General features: G+C 47.3%; 1 protein-coding gene across 1 annotated transcript; it reads right to left on the bottom strand.

The window, feature by feature from the left end:
- Positions 1–14030: 14030 nt before the first annotated feature.
- LOC136524246 (uncharacterized) lies at positions 14031–15042 on the bottom strand. Its single transcript, XM_066517689.1, has one exon. It carries the CDS (start codon positions 14978–14980, stop codon positions 14129–14131), a length of 852 nt encoding a protein of 283 aa, XP_066373786.1. The 5' UTR covers positions 14981–15042; the 3' UTR covers positions 14031–14128.
- Between the last annotated feature and the right edge of the window lie 11645 nt (positions 15043–26687).

Genomic DNA, 26687 nt, shown 5'->3' with positions numbered 1-26687 from the left:
GACGTAGCTGCTCAATGTTCTAGGCATTGGTGAAGACCTCACTGTTGATGGTTTTCAACCGGTAGGCGCCTAGATGAAGTACTTCCGTGACGACGTAGGGCCCTTCCTAGGGTGGGGAGAGTTTGTGGCGGTCCTTGTTGCTCTGCACAAGATAGAGGATGAGGTCTTCGATGTTGAAGGCTCAACCCTGCACCCGTCAGCTATGGTACCGTCGCAACGCCTGCTGGTACTTAGCCGAACGGAGGAGGGCGACGTCGCGGGCTTCTTCTAGCTGGTCCATGGTGTCTTGGTAGGATGCCTCGGCTCTCTGTTCATCGTATGCTCTGATTCTTGGCGCTCCATAGTCAAGGTCCGTTGGAAGAACGGCCTTGAAACCGTAGACCATGAAGAAGGGTGTGTAGCCGGTGGCCCGGCTAGAAGTTGTCCTTAGGCTCCAGAGCATGGCCAGGAGCTCAGCGAGCCAGCGTGCGCTGAACTTGTTCAACCGGTTGAAAATTCTAGGTTTGAGGCCTTGAAGGAGCATGCCGTTTGCGCGCTCGACCTGCCCGTTCGTCCGGGGGTGTGCGATGGCTGCCCAATCGATTCGGATGTGTTGTTCATCACATAATCGAACGAATTTTCTGCCGGTGAACTGTGTGTCGTTGTCTATGATGATGGAGTTTGGTACTCCAAAGCGGTGGGTGATGTCGAGGAAAAATAGCACCGCTTGCTCGGATTTGATCGTGGATATTGGTCGAGCTTCAATCCATTTTGTAAACTTGTCTATGGTGACAAGCAGGTGGGTGAAGCCCCCGGGTGCCTTTTTGAGTGGCCCAACCAAGTCGAGCCCCCAGACCGCGAAGGGCCACGTGATGGGGATCATCTGGAGAGCCTAGGCTAGGAGGTGTGTTTGCCGAGTGTAGTACTAGCACCCTTCGCAGGTGCGTACAATTTGCTCGGCATCGGCTACAGCGGTGGGCCAGTAGAAACCTTGTCGGAATGCATTCCCAACCAAGGTTCTTGGTGCAGCATGATGACCACATACTCCGCCGTGGATGTCGCCCAGCAGGAGTTTTCCCTGTTCACCAGGGATACAGAGTTGCAGAATCCTGGTGTGACTCCGTTTGTAGAGTTCGCCCTCTACAAGAACGAAGGATTTGGCGCATCGTGCGAGCCATCGGGCTTCTGGTGAGCTCTTTGGAGGCGATGACTGCGGATGCGTGTCCGCAGCATTCGACTTCGCACTCGTAAGCACGCTGGAAGGAGGTGCCGATGGTGATGACCCCGCGGCGACCCGGCATCTTCAGCTTAAGGTATGTATAATTGGGGACGGCCATGAACTTCGTATAGCATGGTCGTCCCAAGATGGCGTGGAAAGTCCCCGGGAACCCCACTACGTCGAAGATGAGGGTCTCGGTCCGGTAATTGGACCGATCCCCGAAAGTGACGGGCAGATCGATCTGCCCCAGTGGCATAGCCTGCCTACCAGGCACAACTCCATGGAAAGGCGCTTGGATGGGGTGGAGGTTCATTCGATCGACGCCCATCTCGTCGAGCGTCTTGGCGTACATGATGTTGAGGCTGCTGCCTCTGTCCATCAGTACTTTCGTGAGCCGCTTAGGTCCGACGATCGGATCGATGACAAGCGGGTACCTTCCCGGATGTGGGATGGCATCTGAATGGTCGGTCCGGTCGAAGGTTATGGTGGACTCCAACCACCGGAGGAAGGCTGGCGTGGCTGGTCTGGCTGTATAGACTTCGCGGCGCGTGAGCTTCTAGCGACGCTTGGAGTCATAGACCGTCGATCCTCCGAAGATCATGAGGGCACCAGTCAGTGTTGGGAAGGCATCGTCCTTCTCCTCTGCGTCATCTGTGGCAGGAACAGGCTCCTTCCCCTGCTCCCCTTTGTTAAGGCCCCCGGACAAGTATTTGTGCATGAGGCCGCAATCCTTATATAGATGCTTGGCCAGGAAGGCGTGGTTTGGGCATGGCCCCTCGAGCATTTTCTCGAAGTGGTTCGGATTGCCCTCCGTGGGCTTCCGACCACCTTTGCGGTTGGCAGCAGCCACTAGCGAGTTGTCGCGCCGTTGCTTCTTATTTTTCCTTTTGGCGGGACGGTTGGAGGCGCCTTTGCCGGTGTCCTCGTCCCGACTCATCTTTCCGTCAGAGCGATCAAAGACAGCTCCGACCGCCTCCTCTCCAGAGGCGTGACTGGTGGCGATGTCCAAGAGTTCCTTGGTAGTCTGCGGGCCCCTGTGTCCTAGCTTGTGGACCAGGGATTCGCAGGTTGTCCCGGACAGAAAGGCTCCTATTACGTCGGCGTCGGCGACATTAGGGAGCTCGTTGCACTGTCGAGAGAAGCACCGGATGTACCCGCGAAGGGTTTCATCGGCCTTCTGGCGGTAGTTCTTGAGGTCCCATGGGTTTCTAGGGCATTTGTACGTGCCCTGGAAGTTGCCCACAAAGATCTCCGTTAGATCAGTCCAACTCTGAATGACATTAGACGGTAGGTGCTCTAGCCATGCTCGCGCCGAATCGGTCAAGAACAGCGGGAGATTGCGAATAATGAAATAGTCATCACTCGCACCACCGGCCTGACATGCAAGCCGATAGTCTTCGAGCCAAAGCCTAGGATTTGTTTCGCCAGAATATTTAGGGATGTTAGTAGGTGGTCGATACCTTAGGGGGAACACGGCGTTGAGGATGTGCCGACCGAAGGCCTGAGGACCTGGCAGGCCGGGGCTCGGGCTTCGGTCCTCGTTGCCGTCGTAGCATCCGCAACGTCGGGGATGGTAGCCACGGCGTGCTGCTTCTCCATCGTCGCCGTGGGCGCATTTCCGAGCGTCGATGATGCTACGTACGTCGCGGCCATGGCCGAGGCGTTGATGTACTAGGACGGCGGAAGGTTGCCTGCCGCCTGGCGGTGTTTGGTGAATGGATGCGTCCCTGGTGGGACGCACTGAGGGCGTGCACTAGCTGCTGTCGGGTTCGCATCGTCGGGACAATGAACTTTCTGCCTGCTGCGCTGCCGCACGCTCGAGCAACGTGCGAATTTCTCGGCGGGTGCGATGATCCTCGAACGTCGCGGCCCTAGAAGGCCATGCAGCAAGGCGGTTGCTGCGGTGATGTTCTGGCTAGCTCAGGCAAAGTGAGGAAGGGTCCCATCGTCGGTGAGGATCCTTTGGTGTACGGTGCGGGCCGTGGCGCGCGCGCCCCCCGTCTTTGCGGCGTTCAATCTCGCGATTGATGTCCGCGTACTGCCGGACGAGCCCTTGCCCGGCCTCATCGATCTCTTGCTGACGAGCCCTTAGCTGCTCCATCCTTAGGTGAGATGGGGCAGTCGTCTCTTCCCCGGATTTGCCGTCAGGGTTGTTTGGAGGGGTGACCTCTTCCCCAGGGACACTTTCGACGTGACCCTCGGGGGTCTGCATCATGAAGCATTCCCAGGAAGGGTGGTGGCTCCCCCTACTAGAATCCAAGCTAGAGAATGATCCTGGTTCCTCGTTGAGGAGCCCGTAGAGGGTCTCCGTATCATGCTCAATCACCCCCATGAACTCGATGTCCGTGGGTGACTGAACCACACGTAGTGCCAGAGGGTGGCCAATGGTCGCCGCAGCGTTGTGGAGACCGAACAGAAACGCTGTCGAGGCGCTCCGTATGGGACCTTCCAGACACAGAGTGACGTTGTGCGTGACCTCCCTTGATGACTGGGGTCCAAGGGAGTTGCCCGGTGGGCCCTCAAGCCTAAGACGGCTGAGGTCGATGGAAGGGAGAGACGAGGCGGCTGTGTGAGTCAGCGCCAGCTCTCCTCCTAGTGTGATGATGAAATCTAGGTCGCCGAAACACACGTGTGCTCCCAGGACCCAGCTGATTGCGTGGGTGGCCATCTGAGGCCTTTTCTAGAACGCGCAAAGCTCCCCTACCTGGCGCGCCAACTGTCGGTGTTTCGTACGAGCACCGGCAAGTAAATTTATAGTAATACACGTTAGGCTCGGATGGTGTGCTAAAGGACACAAGATTTATACTGGTTCGGGCTGAATGTCCCTACGTCTAGTTTGTTGCTGCTCGTGTTATTAGCACCGTGAACGGTCTGTAGTAAGGGGTACAAACGATCGAGAGAGGGACTGGTCCCAAGTCTCTGATGGAAGGGTTGAAAGGAGGTCAAAAGCTTCGTAGCAGCTTGACTATGTGTATGTGAGTCTTCTTGTTCGGTTCAAAGTCCGTCCCTTTGATGGAGGAAGCGCATCCCCTTTTATAGAGGAAAGGGCTGGCTTTTACAAGGGTGAGGGTTTAGGATGTGTACTCTACTTAGTCTTGTGGCTCACGTCTACCTGGCCTGGTTCTTCATTCCGATGAGTACGAAGGAAGATAAGCACCTACAATACTGTCGATGTTTCTGTAGAATGTCAGGTTGATTACAGAATGCTGCCCTGCGTAGGGTATGGGCTGTAGTACAGTGGTTTTGACTTATTAGCCTCTCCCAGCCTTGCTCCGCACGCCTTCTGGTTCCTGTGAATCTTCGTCAGAGGGACGAGGGGTCGAGGTCTGGAGTAACGCCGTGGTCAAGGCCTTCTGACTTGGTGGACCTGAGGGGTCGGTAAGCGGGCGCTGCTCCCTCGGGTCCATAGCGTGGTGACAGAATATCCGTCGTTCATGGAGATAGCAAATCCTTTTCTGGAGCGTAGCAGTTGTCGTATATCTTCATCGGGTTCCGTGTCCCAGGGCTAAAGGCGGCGCCTACAACTCTACAGGGCGAGGAGCATGCACCAGTAAAGCCTTTTGGGCTCTGCGGCGCTCGGAAGGGTCTAAAGCTCCTGTCCCGTCATTCCCTGGCAGTACTTTTCCTGCCAGGGCACAGGGTATGGTCCTTGGAGCCTTGGTTGACCCGAACGTCCTGTCTTTGCCCTATACCTATCATCTTGAGGGAACGGGGAGAAGTTGTCGGGCAAGATGAATCCAGTCTTTAGATATGGGGCAGGGTGAGGCTCGTTCCTTGCCGTCGGGCGAAACGGAGACCAGTCCCTATCTCTCGGGCGAGACCGATCTTGCCCCTCTGGGGTCGGGCGAGGCGAAATCTATCCCTCAGCCCTCGGGCGAGACCGAGCCCGCCCTAAAGGCATCGGGCGAGACGGAGACTAGCCCTGAGCCCTTGGGTGAGGCAGAGCCACCACAAAGGCGTCGGGCGAGACGGAGTCTATCCCTCGGCCCTCGGGCGAGACCGAGCCTACCCCAAAGGCATCGAGTGAGACGGAACCAAACTCCTATCATTCGAACAAGGGACGAAACGGCGCTCTTGTGCGTCCAGAAGTTTTTAACGTTCGGTGGTTATTGGTTCCATCTTCTGGGGTACCCCGGTATTAGGTCCCCGACAAGTTGATTCCGACGTGGCGGAATCGACCATTACAAACTTTTCGAGGCACACAACAATCTCTTGGGTGCTCTCTGGCGATGCCTAGTCGTCTAGGACCGAAGAGTCCAAGAGTAACAAATGCAAATCACAAAATAGATAATATGCACAAGTGCTCAAGTGGTGGTTTGCTCTCTTTTTCAAATTCTCTCTTAACCCACAAATGGATTTTGCGATTTGGATCACACACTCACTAAGAGAGGGTTTGGGAGAGTTGGCAAGGCTCAAAAATGTGTATGTGTATCAGCAAAATTAGCAGCCTCCAAAGGTGGAGGCTTGGGGGTATTTATAGCCCCCTTAGAAAAACTAGCCATTTTATAGCCGTTGTCATAGCATACCGGACACGTCCAGTATGACTTACACTGCACCAACGGTAACTAAGTTACAGTAACGTTGTGAGGCGTCGAAACTCCCGATGAATGCCGAAACTTCTGACTGTCGAAACTCCTGACTCATATCGGAACTCCCGACCCTCAACACATTTGAAAACTATGGTAACTGAGTTAAAGTGTGTGAGGTGTCGGAACTCTCGACCGTCGAAACTCCTGACTCACGTCGGAACTCCCGACCCTCATGGCATTTGAAAACTAGCCGTTGGCCTCTAGCCGTCCATACCGGACACGACACATCCGGTATGACCACCACAGTGAACTCTCCAAATCAGTTAATCATGAGACGTCGGAACTCCCGACCATTGCCGAAACTCCCGACCGTCGGAATTCCCGACGAACCAACCCAAGATCAACAATATTACCATTTCTGGGCAAATACCGGACATGTCTGGTATTGCTAGACCAGCAAAAAACTGGTTAGCTCTTTTGTCTCTCAAACACTCAAAACTCACATGGGTTGGCTTGAGCACTTATGAAACATTATCTATCAACATGATGCATCCCTATTAATAGTACGACATTCCTATTAACTCAAATTTAAAAGTATAACGAATTTAAACCTTTTGAGTTGATCTCTTTCGAATTGATGCGGTGTCTTTTAATCTTCATCAAGTGAGGTTGCCAACATGTTGATATACACTTGCGCATAGCCATCTTGAGCACGTGACTTGATTCCATTCATCAAATATGAATAACTCCAAATGCATCAAGTCACTTCCAACACTTTGTCCAATATAGATTTGATCCTCCACATCAATATGACCATCATAGCTTGATTGGTACCTCAACTAAATGCAAGTACTTTCTTCTTCACCCTAGCTAGGTTCCTCGGCCGCCAAGCCATCGCTTGCCCTTCACCCTTGCTTAGTACCTCGAAGCCTTTCCTTGCTATCTTCACCATCTCAAGCCATCAAGTCACATCTTGTGTTGAATCATCTATTCATTTGTATTGTTATCTTTTTCATTTCAATTTAGCAAGCTTCAAATATGAGACCATTCCATATGCAATCCCTCACGTCTCATCAACTAATTTTTACCGGGCTTGCTTTCACATAGTACATGGAAATCCCACAATAAATAAGCCTTTGCATGAATTCCATTTGCATTATTGTCTTGTGCTTGAACTAGATTGTTTATACAACAACACATCCTTTTGGCTTTCATTAAGTACCTATGAGATAACCTATTACCTGTCCACACTTAGCAAACGGGTTAGACCTTTAATCACGTTGTCATTCAATCATCCAAAACCCACTAAAGGGCTAGATGCACTTTCAATCTACCCCTTTTTGGTGATTGATGACAACTTGATTAAAGCTTATAAAGAATATAAACATTTAAGCTTTTGAGTTCAATGATTTATGAGAGGCTCCCCCTTAATATGTGCTTATGATTAGAATTCACAAAATGACCTCAAATATCAATTGCACATATTAAAACATATAGGAGACTCCCCCTAAATCATTACATCTATGGGGTGTATGTGTGTGTGACAAAGTAAAACCATGATGCATATGACAAGATATATCACACAAGAATAAATATAAAGGTATCACATCAAATATTTCCATTCTAGCATGCATAGTCCTTATGAAAATAAATACAACACATGTATTTCACACATAGCACTCATTACACATTTTCTCAGGTCTACAAGCCACTAATATATAAATAAAGATCATGTCTCAAGAGATACATAGATAAAGCATAAGTATAAGTCTCATCTCTCACATGATACAAAAATCTCAAACTCAAGATACACCAATGAAGCTTAAAAACTATGGCATGCAGTACATATCTTCATGTACAAAGATAAGCAAATGAAACAAAAATCTTGAAGCTTTAATCAGTCTCTCTCCCCCTTTGTCATCTATCACCATAAAGGTCCAACAATGACATACTAAGGACAAAGGGGATGCAAGCTGTCTCTAAAAGCTGTGATCACTGATCATCTTCTTCATCTCTACCAACATCCTCATCATCTAAGTGTGGAGCACTAGCTAGACGAGAACCACCCGCACCAGACGGGTCATAGCCACTAGGCCTGTAGTAGCCGAAACTACCTGTGAGGTCACTCCACCGGTCTAAAGCATACATGTCTGCTGCACTGGGACATGGCTGAGAGTGGGTAGGCACACGAGCCTGTAGTGGTAAAGTGTTAGAGTGCTCTAGTGCCTGCTGCTGCTGCTACTGTTGCTGAAGAAACTCAGCAAACTCTCTATTGTACCTGGCCTACTGCTCCTCCTCTATCTCTGGCTCACTGGCTGCCTCATCTGATAATGGAGACCAAGGAGGATCAAGCTCAAGTCTAGCAGCAATCTGCTTCAGAGTCCAAGTGTCCTTCCTCCTAGCCTCCCTCTCCTTCTGCTGACAGGTCTGGATGTCCTTACATATCCCAAAGATAGCACTGAGCATCTTATGAATAGGAGAAGGAGGACTATGGCGACGTGAAGAAGAATGTGAAGGAGCATGTGGTAGAGGGGAAGCTCGTCCTGCTGCTGCACCACCTATAGTTGCATCTGCCTCTGGTGCTGCTACTGCTCCTCCTGGTCCTGCTGGAGGTACCCCAATCTCTATCAAGTCATCTACTATCTTCAGAACTTTATGCTTCTTGTCATACTCAAATGTGTGTTCTGTGACCTTCTCAATCATAAACATGATGTAAGGTGCAAATCCACAGCCCTTGAGGGGCCTCTCTCCCACACTCCTGATCTCTGACCAAATAAAGTCAAAAACAATGAATGGCTGTGCATCAGATGCCATCCTGTGGAGCAGGTTCCTAGAATAATCTGCAATGTTGCCCTTGTCTCCTCCCTTGCAGTCAATGGTCTTCCTGAATATCCTATCCAAGTATATGTAGGTAGGGTGAAAACCTAGAACCTTCCCCACTGCTCCTCTCTCACCTCCTGGTGGGTACATGTAGGCGAGCTACTCAGGAGGTAACACCAGCTCTGTGTGGATCCTATCTCTCTGAAGGTCCTCCTCTGAGAAGCCAAGAAAAGCTGCAAAGGCGTCGTAGTCAACACAGTACCACTAGCCTCGGCTCCTCTTCCACAAATAGAGTGGCATAAAACTGTGCAATGACTTTAGAGTTCCAATCATGCATAAAATCCATGAGTGTGTATACACCTGTGCGCTAACAAGTGGCAATAGCATAGTCAATGGAGGACTTTTGTAGCTCTCTGACATGTTTCCAATCTATCCACTGAGACTTGGCTACCACTGGATTCCTAGCAAGTATCACACTAGTGTAATAATCTAGATGGAACATAGTGTGAAAGCGATGATCATACTGAATCCTAGGCAAACCTCTAGGATCAATCCTCCTCTGATCTCTTGCTCTCATAGTCATACCCTTTCCTTTGTAGTTGACTCTGACAACATAGTTGGGTAAAACGGGAGCATGTACTTCAAGAAGGCCATAGTCCATGCCCTGACCTGGGTGGTGCACTGGAGGTGCCTGCTGCTCCTCCTCTATCTCCTCAGAGCTATCACCATCATCTGACTCTCTGTCTGAGTCTCTATCAGTGCTCTTCCTTTTCCTGTGCTCAAGTCTATAATCCTCAGTTTCATCACCAGAAGAGGGGCTGCTTTCACCATCACCACCCTCTCTGTACTGTGGAGCGCCCCTAGTGGCTCTAGAGGGTCTCCTGCTGCTGCCCTGCTCCTGCTGACTGAATCTGGGATGCAAATCCTATCTTGCCTTCTTGTATTTCTCCAAGGTTGGATCATGCCTATGCTTGGACCTACACATGCTAGTTATGGGTTTTGAAAAACATCTCTCCTATGTCACACAAATGCACATTCTAACATATAAAGGGCTTTAGATGCACTTACAATGCATGTATGTAAAAACATACCTTTGCCTTGAGCCCACAAGAATACCACTAAGAAGATACATAGCATGATAATCTTTATGTTGACCGTAACTGCCAAATAATCATGCTAGATACAAAATCAATTTTTCATCCAAAGGACTACAAAGAATGCTAGATAAATTTGTTAGTCCACAAGGTGGAAAATAGAAACTAAGCTCCCCCTAAATAAGTGCTTTAAGTAATTTAAATGACTTTCAACTAGCACTTTATTCTATTAAGAATTTGGGAGTCAATTTTCTATTTTGAACCGCAACCAAATAATTTGTCATATTTAAATTTGAGTTCAAGAGATGCTCACAATTCACTTAGATTTGGTAAATCACAAGCTTCTGAGTAAATTAATGATATATGAAAATATATGGATCAAAGACACAGTTGCATTCCAATTAGTGTTCTGGTTCCTGCAATACCGGACATGTCCGGTAGGTATACCGGACACGTCCGGAATACGTAGAACAGAAACACTTTCTTTCTGTCCCTAGCCATACCAGACATGTCTGATAGTGTTAACGGACACGTCCGATAGGTGCAGGACAGAAATAATTAATTCGCTGCTTGTGATTCTTCGTTTAGCTCTATTATTTATTGTATACCTGCATCTCAACAAATGAATTGCTCTACTAGAGAGCTATTAAAAGCATCATATGGCAAACATGATAATTATCAAGTAAAACTAATTAGCCACTTTCAATTTTTCACAAAAATGTCTATTTGTGAGTCATTGAGCACAAAATAAACAATGTGGCTATCCTATACCGGTTTAAGTACTTGTTACCAATGGTGAAGATGAAGTAAATGATATATTCATTAAATTATCTTTGGGTCAATCATATAGGAAATTATGATGAGAATTGATTGATAGATTGAGTGAATATTTTCAATTTACTTGCTCAACCACCCCGAAGCCTTCATCTCATCACCAAGTACCTACATCATTAACCTAAGCACACTTTGGTACCCAACTCTTGTTGGGTCCTTTTGAGTTAGTCAATAAGTGCTTAGGCACCCAAATGGCTTTAGCACTAGTTTGTGGTGAACACATCACCTTGTTAGTGCTAACTCTATTTGTGGTCTTCCTAAGCATATCATTATAAATAAATGTGTTCGGCTTAGTTGTGTTACCATTTGGGCATTCATAGCTTAAATGTCCCTTTCTTCTATAAGCATAGCATATGCGATCTTTGTTTGCTCTATGCTGGCTTTGCTTGTATGGACATCTATCAACCTTGTGCCCCATCTCATTGCATCCATAGCATCTTCTTGTTGCAACTAGGGCTTTCTTTCTTACCTCTTTGTACATTGGGCATTTCTTGGTAGGATGCCCCAATTTCTTGCTCATAAGACAAGTGCTTTGTCCATCACTTTTCTTTTGGTTGGCCAACTTGTTTGAGGCCTTTTGTTCGGCCACTTCACACTTGTTGGCCAAACTATTATGTGGACACATGGTCCACTCATGTCCATATAATCCACAACCATAGCATAACCTTTTTCCATGTTTCTTGCTCTTGGTTGTGTTGGCCTTACTTGAAATGTGATTCTTTTGTTGGGTTTTGGAGGAAGCAAGGTTTGAACCCTTCTCAAGCTTCTTCATCATGTTATCACGGTTATCTTGAGAAAGTTGTGCTTTCTCCTTACCCTTCAACCGAATCACATCTTTCTTTAATCTTTTCACCTCTTCTTTGAGCTCTATATTTTCTATGAGATTTAGCTCAATCGAAGATTGGCTTGCTTGAGGAGCACACCCATTAGTACAAGAAATATTTAATTGAGATGGTGTACTAGTGAGTGAATGTGTAAGAGGTTGAGAAAATTTTATCGATGTGATCACAACCTCATGAGCTATCTCAAGCATGATGCTTGATTCTACTACGTCCTCATGAGAGCACTTTAGATGAACATAGTTTTCTTGTAGCACATTATATTTGCTTGATAGTTCATCTAGCCTTGCCTTGAGCTCAAGGTTTTCCTTCTCTAGTTGTGAAACACTAGAAGAGGAGTTAGTAACTAAAGCATGCTCAATTGACAATTTTTCATACCTTTCACTTAGAGCCTTTAGTTCTTCCATCTTGGAGATGAGAAGTGATTGCTCTTGCTTCTCAATCTCTTCTTCAAGCTCATCATTCTTTTCAACTATCTTCATGATGATGAACTTGTCCTTGCGGTTGAGATGATCAAGGTTGTAGTTGTCTTCAACTTCAACATCACTCTTATCTTGATCATCCACTTGTGCTTTCCCCTTTCCTTGATCTTTCTTGTTACTCTTCTTCTTGCTTTTCTTGGCCATGAGACACAAGTGATGACTATCATGAGATACTGAGGTTGACTCATCACTTGGTCGCCACTGGGCTTGAGTATCGTTGCAAACAACTGCTTGCTACTCTGCTGCCTCGGCCATACTGGACAGGTCCGGTAGGCATAACGGACACGTCCGGTATGTGCAGGCAGACAGCAGGTCATGCGATGCTTGCACTTCTTGCTCCAGCTCGGCGCTCTTGAGGTCTTGTGAGGTTCCTTCGCTGCATGAAGACACAATGGACATACTTTCCATTGACTCGATCTCAAGTGCATCATCACATTTGGATTTTCCATATAAATTAAAAAGTCTAGTCTAAATGAGATGAGCACTCTTCGGAGGTGGTTGTCCATTGAAGATTGCCTCATCTTGAACCTCTGCACTCAATGTACTCAACATAACATTAATAGCTTGAGCATTGAGTTGCACGCATATCTCTTCCTCTTTTGACAAATCTTTGTAGTTGCTCCAATCAACTATAGGAAGAGGTATGCTTGCGTCTACAATATGCTCAACAAGAGGACTAATATCCCTAAAAGCATTGAGTACATGAATTGACCAAGATAGAAAGTTTGAACCATCATTTTGAAGAAGCACTGGCTCCAACTCGATAGGCATCGACATCCTTTTCTCCGGCGGTGGAGCTTTAGGTGAGAATCTCGCTCTGATACCAATTGAAAGGACCTAGGATGCCGCCTAGAGGGGGGGTGAATAGGCGTTTCTAAAAATTAACACCTTTAAATGATTAGTAAAGGGAGTTTCCAAAATAGAAAGTCCAAATAAAGAGTAATACCACCCCTCACAAGTTAGACACAAGGTATACAAGGTGTCGGGGACCTAATACCGGGGTACCCAAGGAGGTGGAACTGATGAATCATCGAACGATTGACACTCCCGATCAGACGAGAATGTTACTGCGTCTCTTGTCCGAAATGACGCGAGACTGGTTCCGCCTCGCCCGACCCCCGAGGGCTAGGCTCCGCCTCGCCCGACGGCCAAGGACGGACTCCGCCTCGCCCGACCCCCGAGGGTTGGACTCCGCCTCGCCCGACCCCTGAGGGCCAGACTCCGCCTCACCCGACGGCCGAGGACAGACTCCGCCTCGTCCTACAAGTACATCCTACTGCATCATGAGGATGAGCACAGGGTACGACTTGACACTCAAGTCAAACACAGCACCAAGGACCATGCCCTGCGCCGCGGCAGGAAAAGTACCGCCAGAGAACGACGGGATAGGTGCTTTAGACCATTCTGGTATCGCAAAGTCCGAACAGTATTGTAGGCGCCGCCTTCAGCCCTCAGACACGGAACCCGACATAGACATACGACAACCACTACGGTCCAGGAAGAGACTCACGCCTTATACAATGACAGATGTGCTGTCACCACTCTGTGGTCTCAAAGGAGCGGCGCCCGCTCCACGGCCCCTCGGGCCCACTGGATCGGAGCGCTCGCTTCGGCCTCCGGACGCCCTCTCCGATCGGAAGGCCTTGCCCAAAGCGCTACTTCAGACTCCAACCCCGCGTCCCTTCGACCGGGGCTCATAGGAACCAGAAAGCGTGCATAGAAAGGCAGGACAAGGCTCATAAGTCAAAACCACTGTACCAGAGACCATACCCTACGCGGAGCAGCACTTTGCAACCATCCTGACATTCTACAATGGCATCGACAGTGCTGTAGGCACCTACCATTATCTGGTATTCACCGGTATGGGCAACAAGACTTGGTCAAAGTGTAATCTAGTAGACTATATTATTCTAACTTGCTTCAGATAAAATGGACTGGAGGGAGTACCGAGAAATGTGCAGCATTCCATTCTGTGTGACTACGTTAGCTTAAGCTACCGGCTACAAATGATATTGTTCCACGTTCGTTCTTTATCTGATGAACAGTCAGATAATGCCCTACTGATATATAATTACAGTACAGTTTTTATTTTATCTGGGGCTATGATTTTTGACTGAATTTAATTTCTGTGTTATTTCCAACTGCCTGCGGATGAGTAAATAGTAGTAGTAGTAGTATATAAGGAGACAAAATCAAGCAAAACCACAAAACTCACTGCGATACGTATGGCAAAATTTCTTTTTCGTATATATGTTCTCTATTTTTCAATGTACAGTATATATACGAGAGTACACAACAGTTAGCTATCTTGTGTTGGCGACTGATACATTCTCTAGATCGCCGGAGTACGGATGTTGAGCAACGAAACCCTAGTCCGAACAATGCTCCTGAACACCACCTCGCTGCCGCTCTCGCACTCGTCAATGCATCGCTCAAGCTCCTCGAGCTTCTCCGGCGCCACATCGGCCGTCTCCGGCTTCTTGGCGAAGGCAGCAGCGAAGGTCGTCGCGGCCTTCTTGCTGGAGGACGTGGCGGCAGACACGGACGCGACGGCCGAGAACACGGCGGCGGATGCAGCGGCGCTGGCCGCCGCGGCGTCCATGAGCGCGGCGGCCATCTCGGCCTCCTCGGCGGTGGCGGTGGCTGATCCGAGCGCAGCCAGGCGGGCGGACCTGGCAACGGAGGAGGAGACGGCGGCGGCGAGGCGGGCGAGGTCCTTCTCGGCCCTGCGCTGGGCGCGCGCGGCGGAGGCGAGCCTGGCGGCGTCGCGCCTGCGGAGGGCAGCGCGGGCGTCGGCCGCGTCGCGGCGGAGCGCGAGGAGTGACTCCTGGAACCCGCGGTGCGCGTCGGCGAGGAGGAGGAAGGCGTCGAGGAGGCGGTCGGATGAGGCGCAGGCGCGGCGGACCAAGGTCTGGGGTTCTGGGAGGAGGAGGAGCTCGGCGAGCGCGGCGTGGAGCGCGTCGATAAGTGCGAGGCCGGTGGATGGGGAGGTGGAGGCGGAGGTGGCCCAGGCGCGGGCGGCGGCGGTCTGGGCCTGCAGGTGCGCCAGGAGCGGGTGGGAGTGGGAGCGGCACGGCGGTAGGCTGATGGAGCGGACGTGGCCCGCGGCCGCGGCGCGGGGCCGGGTGATGGCGCGCGCTGGGCTCAGCTGGAAGGAGATGGAGCGGCCGAAGCTGGGCGCCATTGTTGTTGTAGTTGTAGGTAGCTTGCTTGGGTTTGCAAGCTAAGGTAGGTCGATTGTTCGTTTGTGTCGTCGTCTGAGATGGAGAGGGGGAGGCGAGGGAGGCTCGTATATATGGAGGAGCCGAGGGGAAGACGAAAAGCTTGGTACGCGGTGGTTGCACGTGTGGGTGGGTAGCAGCAGCGCAGTGAGCAGTGAGCTAGCTAGGGGGACATGATCCGCGAGGACAGGTTGGACGGAAAGGAGCAGCGGCTGCCGTTGGAGTCAAACCAATGCAAGGCCATGGCGCCAGCAGCTGGGATGGATCATGCATGCTTAGGTTATGCATGCCTAGGTGTCATGTTGGCTCCATCTGCAGAAAAGGTGAGGTGTTGGACATGCATGCAATAAGGCAGCAACGGAAGCAGGGGACGCCCTGATCTGTAACACGCACGCACGTCACGACGACCATCGCACATGCATATGATATGATTGAAGTAAACTAGCTAGCCAACTGTGTGGTCCAGGACTCCAGGCCAAACCAGGCAAGAACACATCAGGCTTGATCATCATCATCATCTCATGGCTGCAGTCGCATTTGTCAAACACTCAACAAACACACGTACACGGCCGGGCGGTTTAGTAGTTGGCTCGCCGCTGTAAGTAAACAGTGCCAGGGCACACGAGGCCGGGCATCTTCAGGCTTGAGCTACTAGCTAGCCAACTGTGTGGTCCAGGACTCCAGGCCAAACCAGGCAAGAACACATCAGGCTTGATCATCATCTGATCATCATCTCATGGTTGCAGTCGCATTTGTCAAACACTCAACGAACACACGTACACGGCCGGGCGGTTTAGTAGTTGGCTCGCCGCTGTAAGTAAACAGTGCCAGGGCACACGAGGCGGGGCATCAGAGTATTCTTCGATCCGATCCACCGGGTGGTAACCAACCTGCTTCTCCGATCCATGCTCGATCGGCCGCGCGTGGCTTGCATAGCTAGCCCTACTATCATTTGGCCGCGTAGTACTACGTAGGTAGCTAGCAGTAGCTCGGTGCGCTAGCTAGCTGCCAGAAGGCAGCCACCGTGTTGTCTAGCTCCTCCGGCCTCCATAGCTAGCTAGCCAGTAGATGCGGCTGCAGACGAGCTGAGTCCACGGTCGTCGTCGCCGCCGCGGAGATGGGGATGGAGGTGGACAACGGGGATCGCACATGCACGCGGCTGGGATGCTGTTGTGCAGGAGGCTCGCCAGCAACCGGACACGCGGCAGGTGAGGCGAGATTCGTTATTCCCGGGCCGCAACAGCCGGATCCATGCTGTGCACACGCAACATCTCGATCGACGATGGACGGTCCACCATATGCGGCGCCGGCACGGGCACCAGCTAGTAGCGTGCGTGCGCGCGTGGTGTCTGCTCGCTCGTCGCTCCATGTCCATGCCATCGGGGGACAGCAGATTCCAAGTGTTTCGTCGTCTCCTCCCCTGCATCTCTCGCCCACCCACCACGTACACCATGCACGTCAGCATGTGTATGTACACACACATCTCACGCGGCAGCGCTCATCATAGCTGAGACCACGAGCAGTAGTACGACTCTAGCAAGCAGCAAGCCGCACGACTGCTCTGCTACCCCTGTCAACTGTCATCGTGTGTTCGTGTGTATGATACCTAGCTAGCTCTAGACCTATCCAGCGGCAGTTTCCAGCGCTTCAGACATCCACGGTCGACAATGCACGGTTTGGAAGTTTGGTAGTCATCTTCTTATGCCTAGCTTACTCCTTCCGTCCCAAAAGGTGTGTAATCCTGATATTTATCTTGTCTCAAAAAGAATGTAATTTTGAGTTCTGACTAGCTTTTTCAAGTGGAACCCACCCAATAAAAACACAACCAAAAAAACACCGCATAATTCATATGCCATTGGATAATATAAAATATTTTCTCTACATAGAAAGATTACTTCCGTTGGAACTCTCTAGAATATAGCAGGGGTAGGTGCGTAATTTTACACTTATGGAGAATTCTCTACATAGAAAGATTACTTCCGATGGAACTCTACGTGCGTAATTTTACATCTTCACTAATCTAGCCTCGAAATTTAAGATTTCCATTCTTTTTGAGACGGAAGGGAGTATACTGCTGGCGGTTCTACAATAATCCAAACATGTTTTATTAGCTTATGTATATATGCTAAACAAAACTAGCTAGCTAGCTACTACTTTCCGAGCAAGTAATAAGAACCCAGCCGCCATATGATAACCGGCCAACTTCCCCAGCTTCAATTTCAGCAGGGATCACAACTTAGTAGCATATGTATATTTGCATTTCCAACCATTAGTTCTTAACATTGCAGCAACATATATTGTAAGTTGCTATATCTAAGGTGTCTTGGGGCGACAATCTTATACAACCAACAAGTACAATTAAAAGAACGACTTACAAAAGAGAATTGATAATTTTTATAGTCAAATAATGATAAAATTACCTATTGTTTGAACAACAATAAAAAATCAAGCACTTGAATTATAGGAGAAGTGATATAGTGATATATATTATGCCTCAATTTTCTTTAATTCCAAGCACCATTTGTTTGATATACTTAAATATCATGCACAAATATAGTAATAGACGGAATTTCCATATCTTTTTTTTAGGAAAAAAAAACACAGTCAGTGCCTATCTCAAGCTAATTCTTTTCGTTTTATAGGTCCATTATTCATAAGCTTTGCAAACAAGCAACGCCTAACAACTTGGATTTATCATCTTACGTACCTGCTAAATGACACACTACGCAAAACTTTAACAAGTACATGTATCATGTCGTCCAACGATGCTTGTTTTAGTTTACCGGTGTACCGACTGAAAACAACCGATTGAGCTGTGCACATGCTAAGAACGTCGTCTGGTCCAAGCTACAACCTTAATAATCATCGCATTATCATTTTGAATGGAGGAGAAAAAACATGCTTTAATCTGTACCTTGGTGCTCTCCCACCATCATATATATCACCGGCCAGATGCATCATGTACTATCTAGATAGAGAATAATATATGCCAGTCATAATGTTGCACGAATGGGTTGTCGTCCTCCAACTCTTACGGCCTGTTCGCTGGTTGGTTTCTGGGCTGGTTTGGGCTGGCTGGTGCTGGTTTATTGTGAGAGAAAAACACTGTTAGCTGGCTGGTTTGGGCTAGCTGAAACCAACAAGCGAACATGGTGTTAGTCTCCTCTCTCCTCTCTCCTCTCTCCTCTCTCCTCTCCTACCGGCTGCTGTTGGTTGCAGAGGCTGAGTTGGTTTGCGCACGAACGCTTGCATGCTGAATTATTTGTGTCTTCTTTTCCCTTTCAGCTAACAGCCGCCAGATCCGCAAAGAGATTTCTGTGACATGAATCTTTGACATAAATAGAGACAGAATATGCTTCATTATTGAAACAAGCAAGTAATGCTAACCAGATATATATGTTCATATATATATTTACAATTATTGTTAGTAGTGGAAATCGTGCTCAATTGATAGCGAGAGAGGGAGCTAGCAGACGTTTGGCCGGGTTAATCACGCTGGTAGAGAACAGAGCTTTACTTCCGGTGGGGAACCCCCTCTAGTCCCGGTTCCCCACCCGGGAGCAAGCATCTGGAACTAAAGGGGGTACTTTAGTCCCGGGTCAGGAACCGGGACTAAAGGAGGATCTTTAGTCCCGGTGGGTAACACCAACCGGGACTAAAGGTGCCTCCTGACATGCCACGATGGCCGGCACCTTTAGTCCCGGTTGGTAATACGAACCGGGACTAAAGGTTTTTTTTTTCTTTTCTTTCCATTTTTTTGTTTTCTTTTCAAAATAGGTTTTCGAAGTCGTATTGTACGATACTAATTATACATTTATACGCGCGTATAGTATGTTTCGGATCAAGCACAATGAACGTATTAAATCACACAATTCAAGCATAGAAATATAATATATATATATATATATGCATGCATGCATCATATATATTTACATGCATATGTGTATTTTACATTATATTATTTCATGTGCATATATTATAAAAAGATTGCATTACAGTTGTTGTGATATAACAAGTTTTCTCTCATCCTCTAGCTTGGCTTCCATGGCAGTGTTGGGTCGAAGTAGAACTCGCCCTTGGAATCGATGACCTGCTTATTAAAAAATCCGGCTATAGACTCTTGAATTGCTTTGATTTGGTCTTGCCGTATGACCTTTTCCTCCAACCATCGAGTCTACAGGTTTGAATTAAAGGAAAATAAATTAATATATGTACATATATATATATATATATATAAAGACATAGTAACACAATCAATAATAATAATTAAATGAATATATAGTGTATTTTTAACGTACTTTTAGTCTCTCTGTAGGAGTTCTTTGGGAGACCACCTTGATAAACTTGCAAACATAGTAACCATAGTAGTTGTTCCCCTGTTCCTGCCTCAGACACCACTTTACAAGAAAAAGATTTGTCATCCAATCTGGTGATCCAGTGAAAGCTATATGTTTAATTAATAAAGATGATGCGATTTAGGGGACTTACTCTCAAAGGGATTACATTCAGTGGCGCTTTGCAATTTCCCATGTGTTGCTTCTCAATAAAGGTTTTCCAAACACTGCCCAATAAAAAATTTGCCACGCCAACAGATATAGTCAATCATTATGTTTGTGTGTATATATAGTTGCTAGAGATACCGAAATTACCTCTGGATAATATCTATCATATCTTGGTAGTCTTGTTGTGGTTTTCTCATCGAATCATAGATTATCAAGTGACTTTTCACCAGATCGATGTCCATCAATATCCAGTGATTGTTGCATGTGTTTATAGGATATAACGCATAACACTCATTAATTAACTAGAATCAACATATGAGCCATTAAGGATGATCGACATTATTAACACTCACTTAAAGTTGTAGGAAAAGAGTATATCCTTCTTGTGGCGTTGGTTCACTAAGAAGTTCATGAGGTTACTCTCTGACTCAGACTTCCAATTAGTCTTTGGAGTAACTTGGTCTTTGAATACTATATGGGGATCAACAAAACCAATTTCATTGCAGCCTTCCTTTCTGAGCTCTGTCATTGTAAATCTGCATATATATAGTACTTGTTAGGATAATTTATATGCATATACACACATATGATGAGTTTAATAATAGATCGAAAGAATTATTACTTACAGGCAATAGCAGCTAATGATAACTTTATCTAGAGAGGTCAGGTGGCATAGTTGATGAAATTTTGCAAAGTCAACATACATAACATCATCGCCACGGAACCAATGTTTGTCTCTAATTCTGACACCAACGCAGAAGTCTCCACCGGTAGACGCCTGCATGTACCACTTGTTTAGCAGGTACATTTGCGTCCCCAGATCAGATAAGGCTTGAGGGTTGTATAGACTCTGGCCTAGTACAAATTGTTTCTTCCAAATATCAACCTCCGCCGCACTATCAATGTTTCCATCACCAAATATCTGGTAAAGGTCGAGACCAGTCTCATCAATAAATTCATCAAGGTGATCCAAATCGACATCCGGAGGTATGTTTGCCTGATGCATTAATCCTAAATTCGAACCATATTCATTACCAACAACTAGAGGGGGGACTGATTGGTGCGCTTGTTGTCCGAGTTGGGCAACTCCTTTCCCTGCCCGCTTCTTTTTCTGTGGCACCTCAATTGACTTGGTGAGAGTGCGGTCATAGTCCGATAACGTTGATTTGGACGGCTTACGAGATTCCCGCTATTGTTGCTGGTAAGAAGCCACCCTTTTTTCTTAGAATATCTGGAGCTATGAAGAAGTACGGTTTCTCCGGGTTTCTCCTTGCTTCTTGATTCTTTTTAAGTTTGTCATAGAATCTAGACATCTTTTTTATATGCATCAGTTCCTTCTTCCTTCTCTTCAGATATTATTTTGGGAATAGCCCTTGGTTTCACGGTGGCTTTCTTTGCCGGCGGGGACTGGTTCTTCGTTTGCGGGGCTGGCCTCTTGCTAGGCTTCTTGGTAGGCGGGGGCGGGGGAGGCGTTGGAGACCTCCTTGGAGGTGTTGGCAGCGGCGTTGGAGACCTCCTTGGAGGTGGTGGCTGCGGCATTGGAGACCTCCTTGGAGATGGTGTGGATGCAGCCTCGCCTTCCAACACAATGTCATCGTACAGAGCACTATGATGATTTGGCGATTGAACAATTGGATTTAGGTTGGGGGAGGATCTGCTACAAAAAAAGGAATGACATATTATTATGAGCAGATTGTTAATTATTTAAGCCAATACAAATTAATGATGTAGTGTTTTGATCCGCACGTACCTATGGTGAGGTAGTTCAGGAGGAGGTGGAGCCGACATCCCGGGAATGATGATGTAGCGCTTGCACCATAGAATGAATGTCTTCTCTGCTTCTTCTAGAGTCTTCTCGCCATCACCTCTAGGAATGTCAAGTGGCAAATCACTAAAACCTTTTTCAGCTTTATCTACCGAGATGGTAGCATATCCTTCTTGGATTATGTTCCCATGAATCCTTGGTGTCTTGGTTCGGTCGATAGGATTAACAAGACCGATAGCCACCTTGATTGTGGAATTCCCCTTCGGAATGTGTAGCTCACACGATGTACAAGGTTCAGTGACGTCATCCACAGGGATGCGCAGTCCTGTGTCCCCTTGATTTGGTATCTCTGTGGAAGCGCAGCTGCTTTTCAACTGAACAGATTGGCTAATATTGATTCCTAGCTCTGATGCCTGCTTGCTTGCACTCACTGCTATTTGCACTTGCCTTCTGATTTCCTCCTGCATTCTCGCTTCAAGGTTTTTCCCCGCTTCTGTGCTTCACGCACCACTTCCTCCAACCTCTGGAGCTGCTGTGCCTCTTCTTCCTTCTTTCTCTGGTGGCTTCTGTAGGAAGGTCTGTCCTGAGGGAATCCATGCTCCCACGAGACACTTCCTTTGCCTCTAGTTCGGCCACCATGTTCAATAGTCCCGATGGCGTATGTCAGCTCATCCTTCTCTCTGTTGGGCCTGAACGCACCACTAGCAGTAGCTCTCTGAGCATAAAACAATCTTTCTACTGCTTCTTGCAGTCTTGCGCCATAAACGCACTTCCCTGTCTCCTGGTCCAGTGTTCCCCCATGAGCGAAAAACCAATTCTTTGCACGTTCTCCCCACTCGAGTGATTCTGGTGTGATACCCTTGGCAAGAAGGTCTGCTTCCATTTTGTTCCACTTCTTAATGGGCCACCTGATCCTAAGTTATGGTGGTATGTCTTCTGTTGGGCATTACGTTGGTTCTTTATCACCCGACTCACACCCTCTTCCGAAGTCTTGTACTATACAAACTCATCCCAATAGGGCCTCTGCTTTGAGATCGGGCCTGGGACAGTAAAATCTGGCGCTATGTTCTTCTTGACATACGTCGTGTATAGGTGTTTCTTCCAAGTCTGAAACTAGGTGGCCATCTTCTTCATTGCCCAATCCCTAACTCGCTCCTTCAATTCATCACCATCTATTATATCATCATAACTATCTGTTTGGAGCGTGAAATGTACCAAGACATCTTTCCAAATTAACGTCTTGTCACGATCGGAGACAAAACTGATATGAGGAGCATTGGTCTTCTTCTTCCATTCACGGGTACTGATCGGGAGCTGGTCCTGTACAAGGTAACCACAGTGGTCCACGAATTTCATTTTATTCGGCCCCCCGGTTCTCCTGTATCCACATTGAATTCCGAGATGATGAAGCGGCCCTCCAATGGCTTTTTGGGACCTCGAACATTTTTACTCTTCGTTGTAGTTGTTGATGTCGATCCAGAGGGCTACAAAACATAAACATTATTTTTAATGTCATGAGCACACATAAGACATATGATAATATATATAGCTAATAATAAAAAATATATACTTGGCCAATATGTTGTTGCTCATTTTGTTCAAGAGCTAAGTACTGACTCCCGTCATCTGCATCCTCTTGCACGTTATTTTTAGCACCATCATCGCCGGCAACTTGAGTGCCAGTGTTGATCAAATTCATCATCAACTCCTCCTCATCCATGTTTCTCGGGTCGGCCATCTAGCTTCAAAAAACAAAACCAATATATAGTACGTCAAATCTTTGCTTACATGCGTAAAATCTTCCGCCGTATAAACCCTAAACCCTAAACAAGTAGGTTTTGACGGGTGAAGGTTGGTTTGTATGATAAGAAGAATCAGGAAGCGAGTAGGTTTTGGCGGCGATCCCGCCTGAAACAAAAGGGGGGCGTCGCTATGCATTAGGTTTTATTAAACGGAAAATAGCAAGCCTCGCCTGAAAGAAAGGGGGCATCGTTGCGCGTCAAGTTTCTGAGAACAATAAACGATGAGCATCGCCTAAAAGAAAAGGGGGCGTTGCTGCAAACCAAAGTGACAACAAAATCGCACTGCATCCTGACTCGTCAAGTAAACAGCTCCAAATAATGTTTACAATGATTGGAACCCTCGAAGAGGTTCACAACAACACGCCAAATTTACAACAAAACCACTTCAAGCACACTCTTCATAGACTGAGCTATATCCTTCAGACTCAGCTATATCATCCACAACCACCTGCAAACCAACCTTCACCCACAAAAAATGATCGAACGAGGGCGGCATAACCCTAAACCCTAGGGCGAACGAGGGCGGCGGTGCTCCGCCGTATAAACCCTAGGGCGAACGAGGGCGGCGGTGCTCCGCCGTATACATAGAAACGCATGGCGCTTATACATAGAAACGCATGGCGCTTATAGATGGCGCGTATACACTGGAATTTTTTTTGATCTGTTCCTTTGGCGCTTTCTTTCTTATAATAGTTAGCGCGACAGAGAATAATGCCTGTCTAAACGTCGTGTGCGACGTGCCATGAAAATTAGCTAGGTATACGTTTGGGTTTGTGATCGATACACACATTTGTTGACGTACGTACGTATGCAAGTGACAACCAACAATGTTTCGCTACTATATCAAACATGCACGTAGGAATAAAAGAAAACGTGAACAACATGTACGTACGGTTACCATGATCGTTGCCTAAAACATATGTACATAGTGTTTCATGTATGGAGATCGACGGTAGGATCGGAGCAAGCATAGCTAGCGTACCTCGGGCAGCCGGCGGTGTGGCCGCGCGTCTGGCCGGGGCGAGGGTACCGGCCGGCGGTGTGGCAGCGTGTCTGGCCGGGGCGAGGGTACCGGCGCGGTGTGGCCGCGCGCGCGCGACTGGCCAAGAGTACCGGCGGTGTGGCGTGCGCCTTGCGTCTGGCCAGGGCGACCGGGCAGCAGCTAGCGCCGCGAGGTCATCGGCACGTGGGGTGGCGTGGGGACCGCGGACGCGCGCGAGGCGGTGGCGACGACCGACGTCAGGCGGGGTGGCGGTGCGGCGTCCTCGGTGTGGCGGGTCGAGTGGCGTGGACGTAGGGGGAGAGGAATCGGCGAAGAACGCAAGGAAGAAGATGACACTTGTATATATATGCCATATCCCTTTACTCCCGGTGCCATCCCCCCACCGGGAGTAAAGGTACCGGTGCGTGTTACCAATCAGGAGTAAAGGTATACCTTTACTCCTGGTTGGTAACACGCACCAGGAGTAAAGGACCTTTACTCCTGGTTGGTAATAAGCATCGGGAGTAAAGGTTTTTTTGGCGGGCCACGAAACTGCAGGCCACCTTTACTCCCGGGTGGGCTTCCAACCCGGGAGTAAAGGTGGGCTGCAGTTTTGTTTCCCGCGTGTTTTAAGCAATAGTCTTGTTAAATACAATAGAAATGCAATAGTTTTTGTTAAATACATAGTAAATTAAATAAAAGGCATAAAATTATTTTGTTAAAAATATGGATTTTCTTTTTCTTTATTGCACATAGGAAAAATCTATAACCTAACTTTTTTATTTTTGTTACAATTATAAAACATAATGTAACTAATATTTATTATTTCGTTAATGCAAAAATGTAGTGTTTAATTAAAATTATTAAAACTATTGGTTTTGGACAGGAAATTTGTTTTCACATCATTTTAACGTTAATATTTTAATTTTTCATCACTCAATATCCTAATTTACCTTTTTGAGAGAGAAATCCCACCAAATCAAACATTGATTTAATTTGAAACATGACATAATAAACATATGAATTCACAATTATTACATAATATCTCAAACACACACTACATTAAATCACTATATCATCAAGTGGGCACAGCAGTGAACTTCTTCTTTACGTATGTCCCTTGGTTATGATCGCATCGTAACCATGGAGTGTCATCATCATTTACCAAGATGCTAGGGTCTTTGTTCACTTTGAATGGCGGAATTCGGTCATCCTTTTCATAATCTTCTGACATGTCCGACTTGTCCTCAATTCCCACGATGACTCTTTTCCCTGAAAGAACTATGTGGCGCTTTGGCTCTTTGGTTGAGTTATTATCGTTTTTCCCTCTTTTTGGTTTGGTAGACATATCATTGACATAGAACACCTGATTCACATCCTTGGTAAGGACGAATGGTTCGTCTTTGTACCCAATATTACTAAGGTCTACTGTTGTCATTCCATACTCGTTGTCTACTGTTATCCCGCCTCCGATCACCTTGACCCATTGGCACTTGAACAATGGTATCTTCAAAGTAGATGCATATTCTAGTTCCCATATTTCATCTATGCGTCCATAATATGTCTGCTTATTCCCATTCGGGTCTATGGCATCTATGCGGACACCACTGTTTTGGTTGGTACTCCTTTTATCTTGGGCTACTGTGTAGAATATGTTCCCATTTATCTCGTACCCTTTGTATGTGACGATATGCCATGATGGTTGCATAGCCAATAAATACAGTTGCTCATGGATGCTCTCATCACCTTGACATTTTTTTCGTAACCAACCGCCGAAAGTTTCCATGTGCTTACGCGTAATCCAAGCTTCAGTCTTCTCTAGAAACTCGGATCGTAAGAGATCCTTGTGTGTCTCAATATACGGATCTACCAAAGAGGAGTTCTGTAGAATTGTGTAGTGCGCTTTATTGAAATAATCATCATCCGTACCAATATATGTTTTCCTCCCTAGTGTCCCCTTTCCGCTTAGTCTCCCCTCATGTCTCGATTCAGGAACACCAATCGAGTCAAGGTCGGGAATAAAGTCAACATAGAACTCAATGACCTCTTCTGTTCCATAGCCCTTGGCGATGCTTCCTTCTGGGCGAGCACGGTTGTGAACATATTTCTTCAGGACTCCCATGAATCTCTCTAAGGGGAACATGTTGTGTAGGAACACAGGACCGAGAATGAAAATCTCCTTGACTAGGTGAACTAGGAGGTGTGTCATGATATCAAAGAAGGAAGGAGGGAACACCAACTCAAAGCTGACGAGACATTGAACCACATCATTCTGTAGTTTAGCTAGATCAGTTGGATCAATTGCCTTCTGAGAAATTGCATTGAGGAATGCACATAGCTTCACGGTGGCTAGACGTACATTTGGAGGTAGAATTCCTCTTAATGCAACTGGAAGTAATTGCGTTATGAGAACGTCACAGTCATGGGACTTTAAGTTATAGAATTTCTTCTCTGGCACATTTATAATACCCTTTATATTCGAGGAGAATCCAGATGGTACCTTGATGTTGTTTAAGCATTCAAACATGATTTCCTTCTCCTCTTTGCTTAGAGTGTAGCTGGCAAGACGTAAGTAATGGCGTCCATCATCTGTCTTCTCTGGATGCAGGTTGTCTCTTT

The sequence above is a fragment of the Miscanthus floridulus genome, chromosome 18 (genome assembly GCF_019320115.1).
Source record: "Miscanthus floridulus cultivar M001 chromosome 18, ASM1932011v1, whole genome shotgun sequence".
Classification (NCBI taxonomy): domain Eukaryota; kingdom Viridiplantae; phylum Streptophyta; class Magnoliopsida; order Poales; family Poaceae; genus Miscanthus; species Miscanthus floridulus.
The sequence above is the reverse complement of the archived record's forward strand: the minus strand, read 5'-3'. Positions and strand labels throughout refer to the sequence as shown.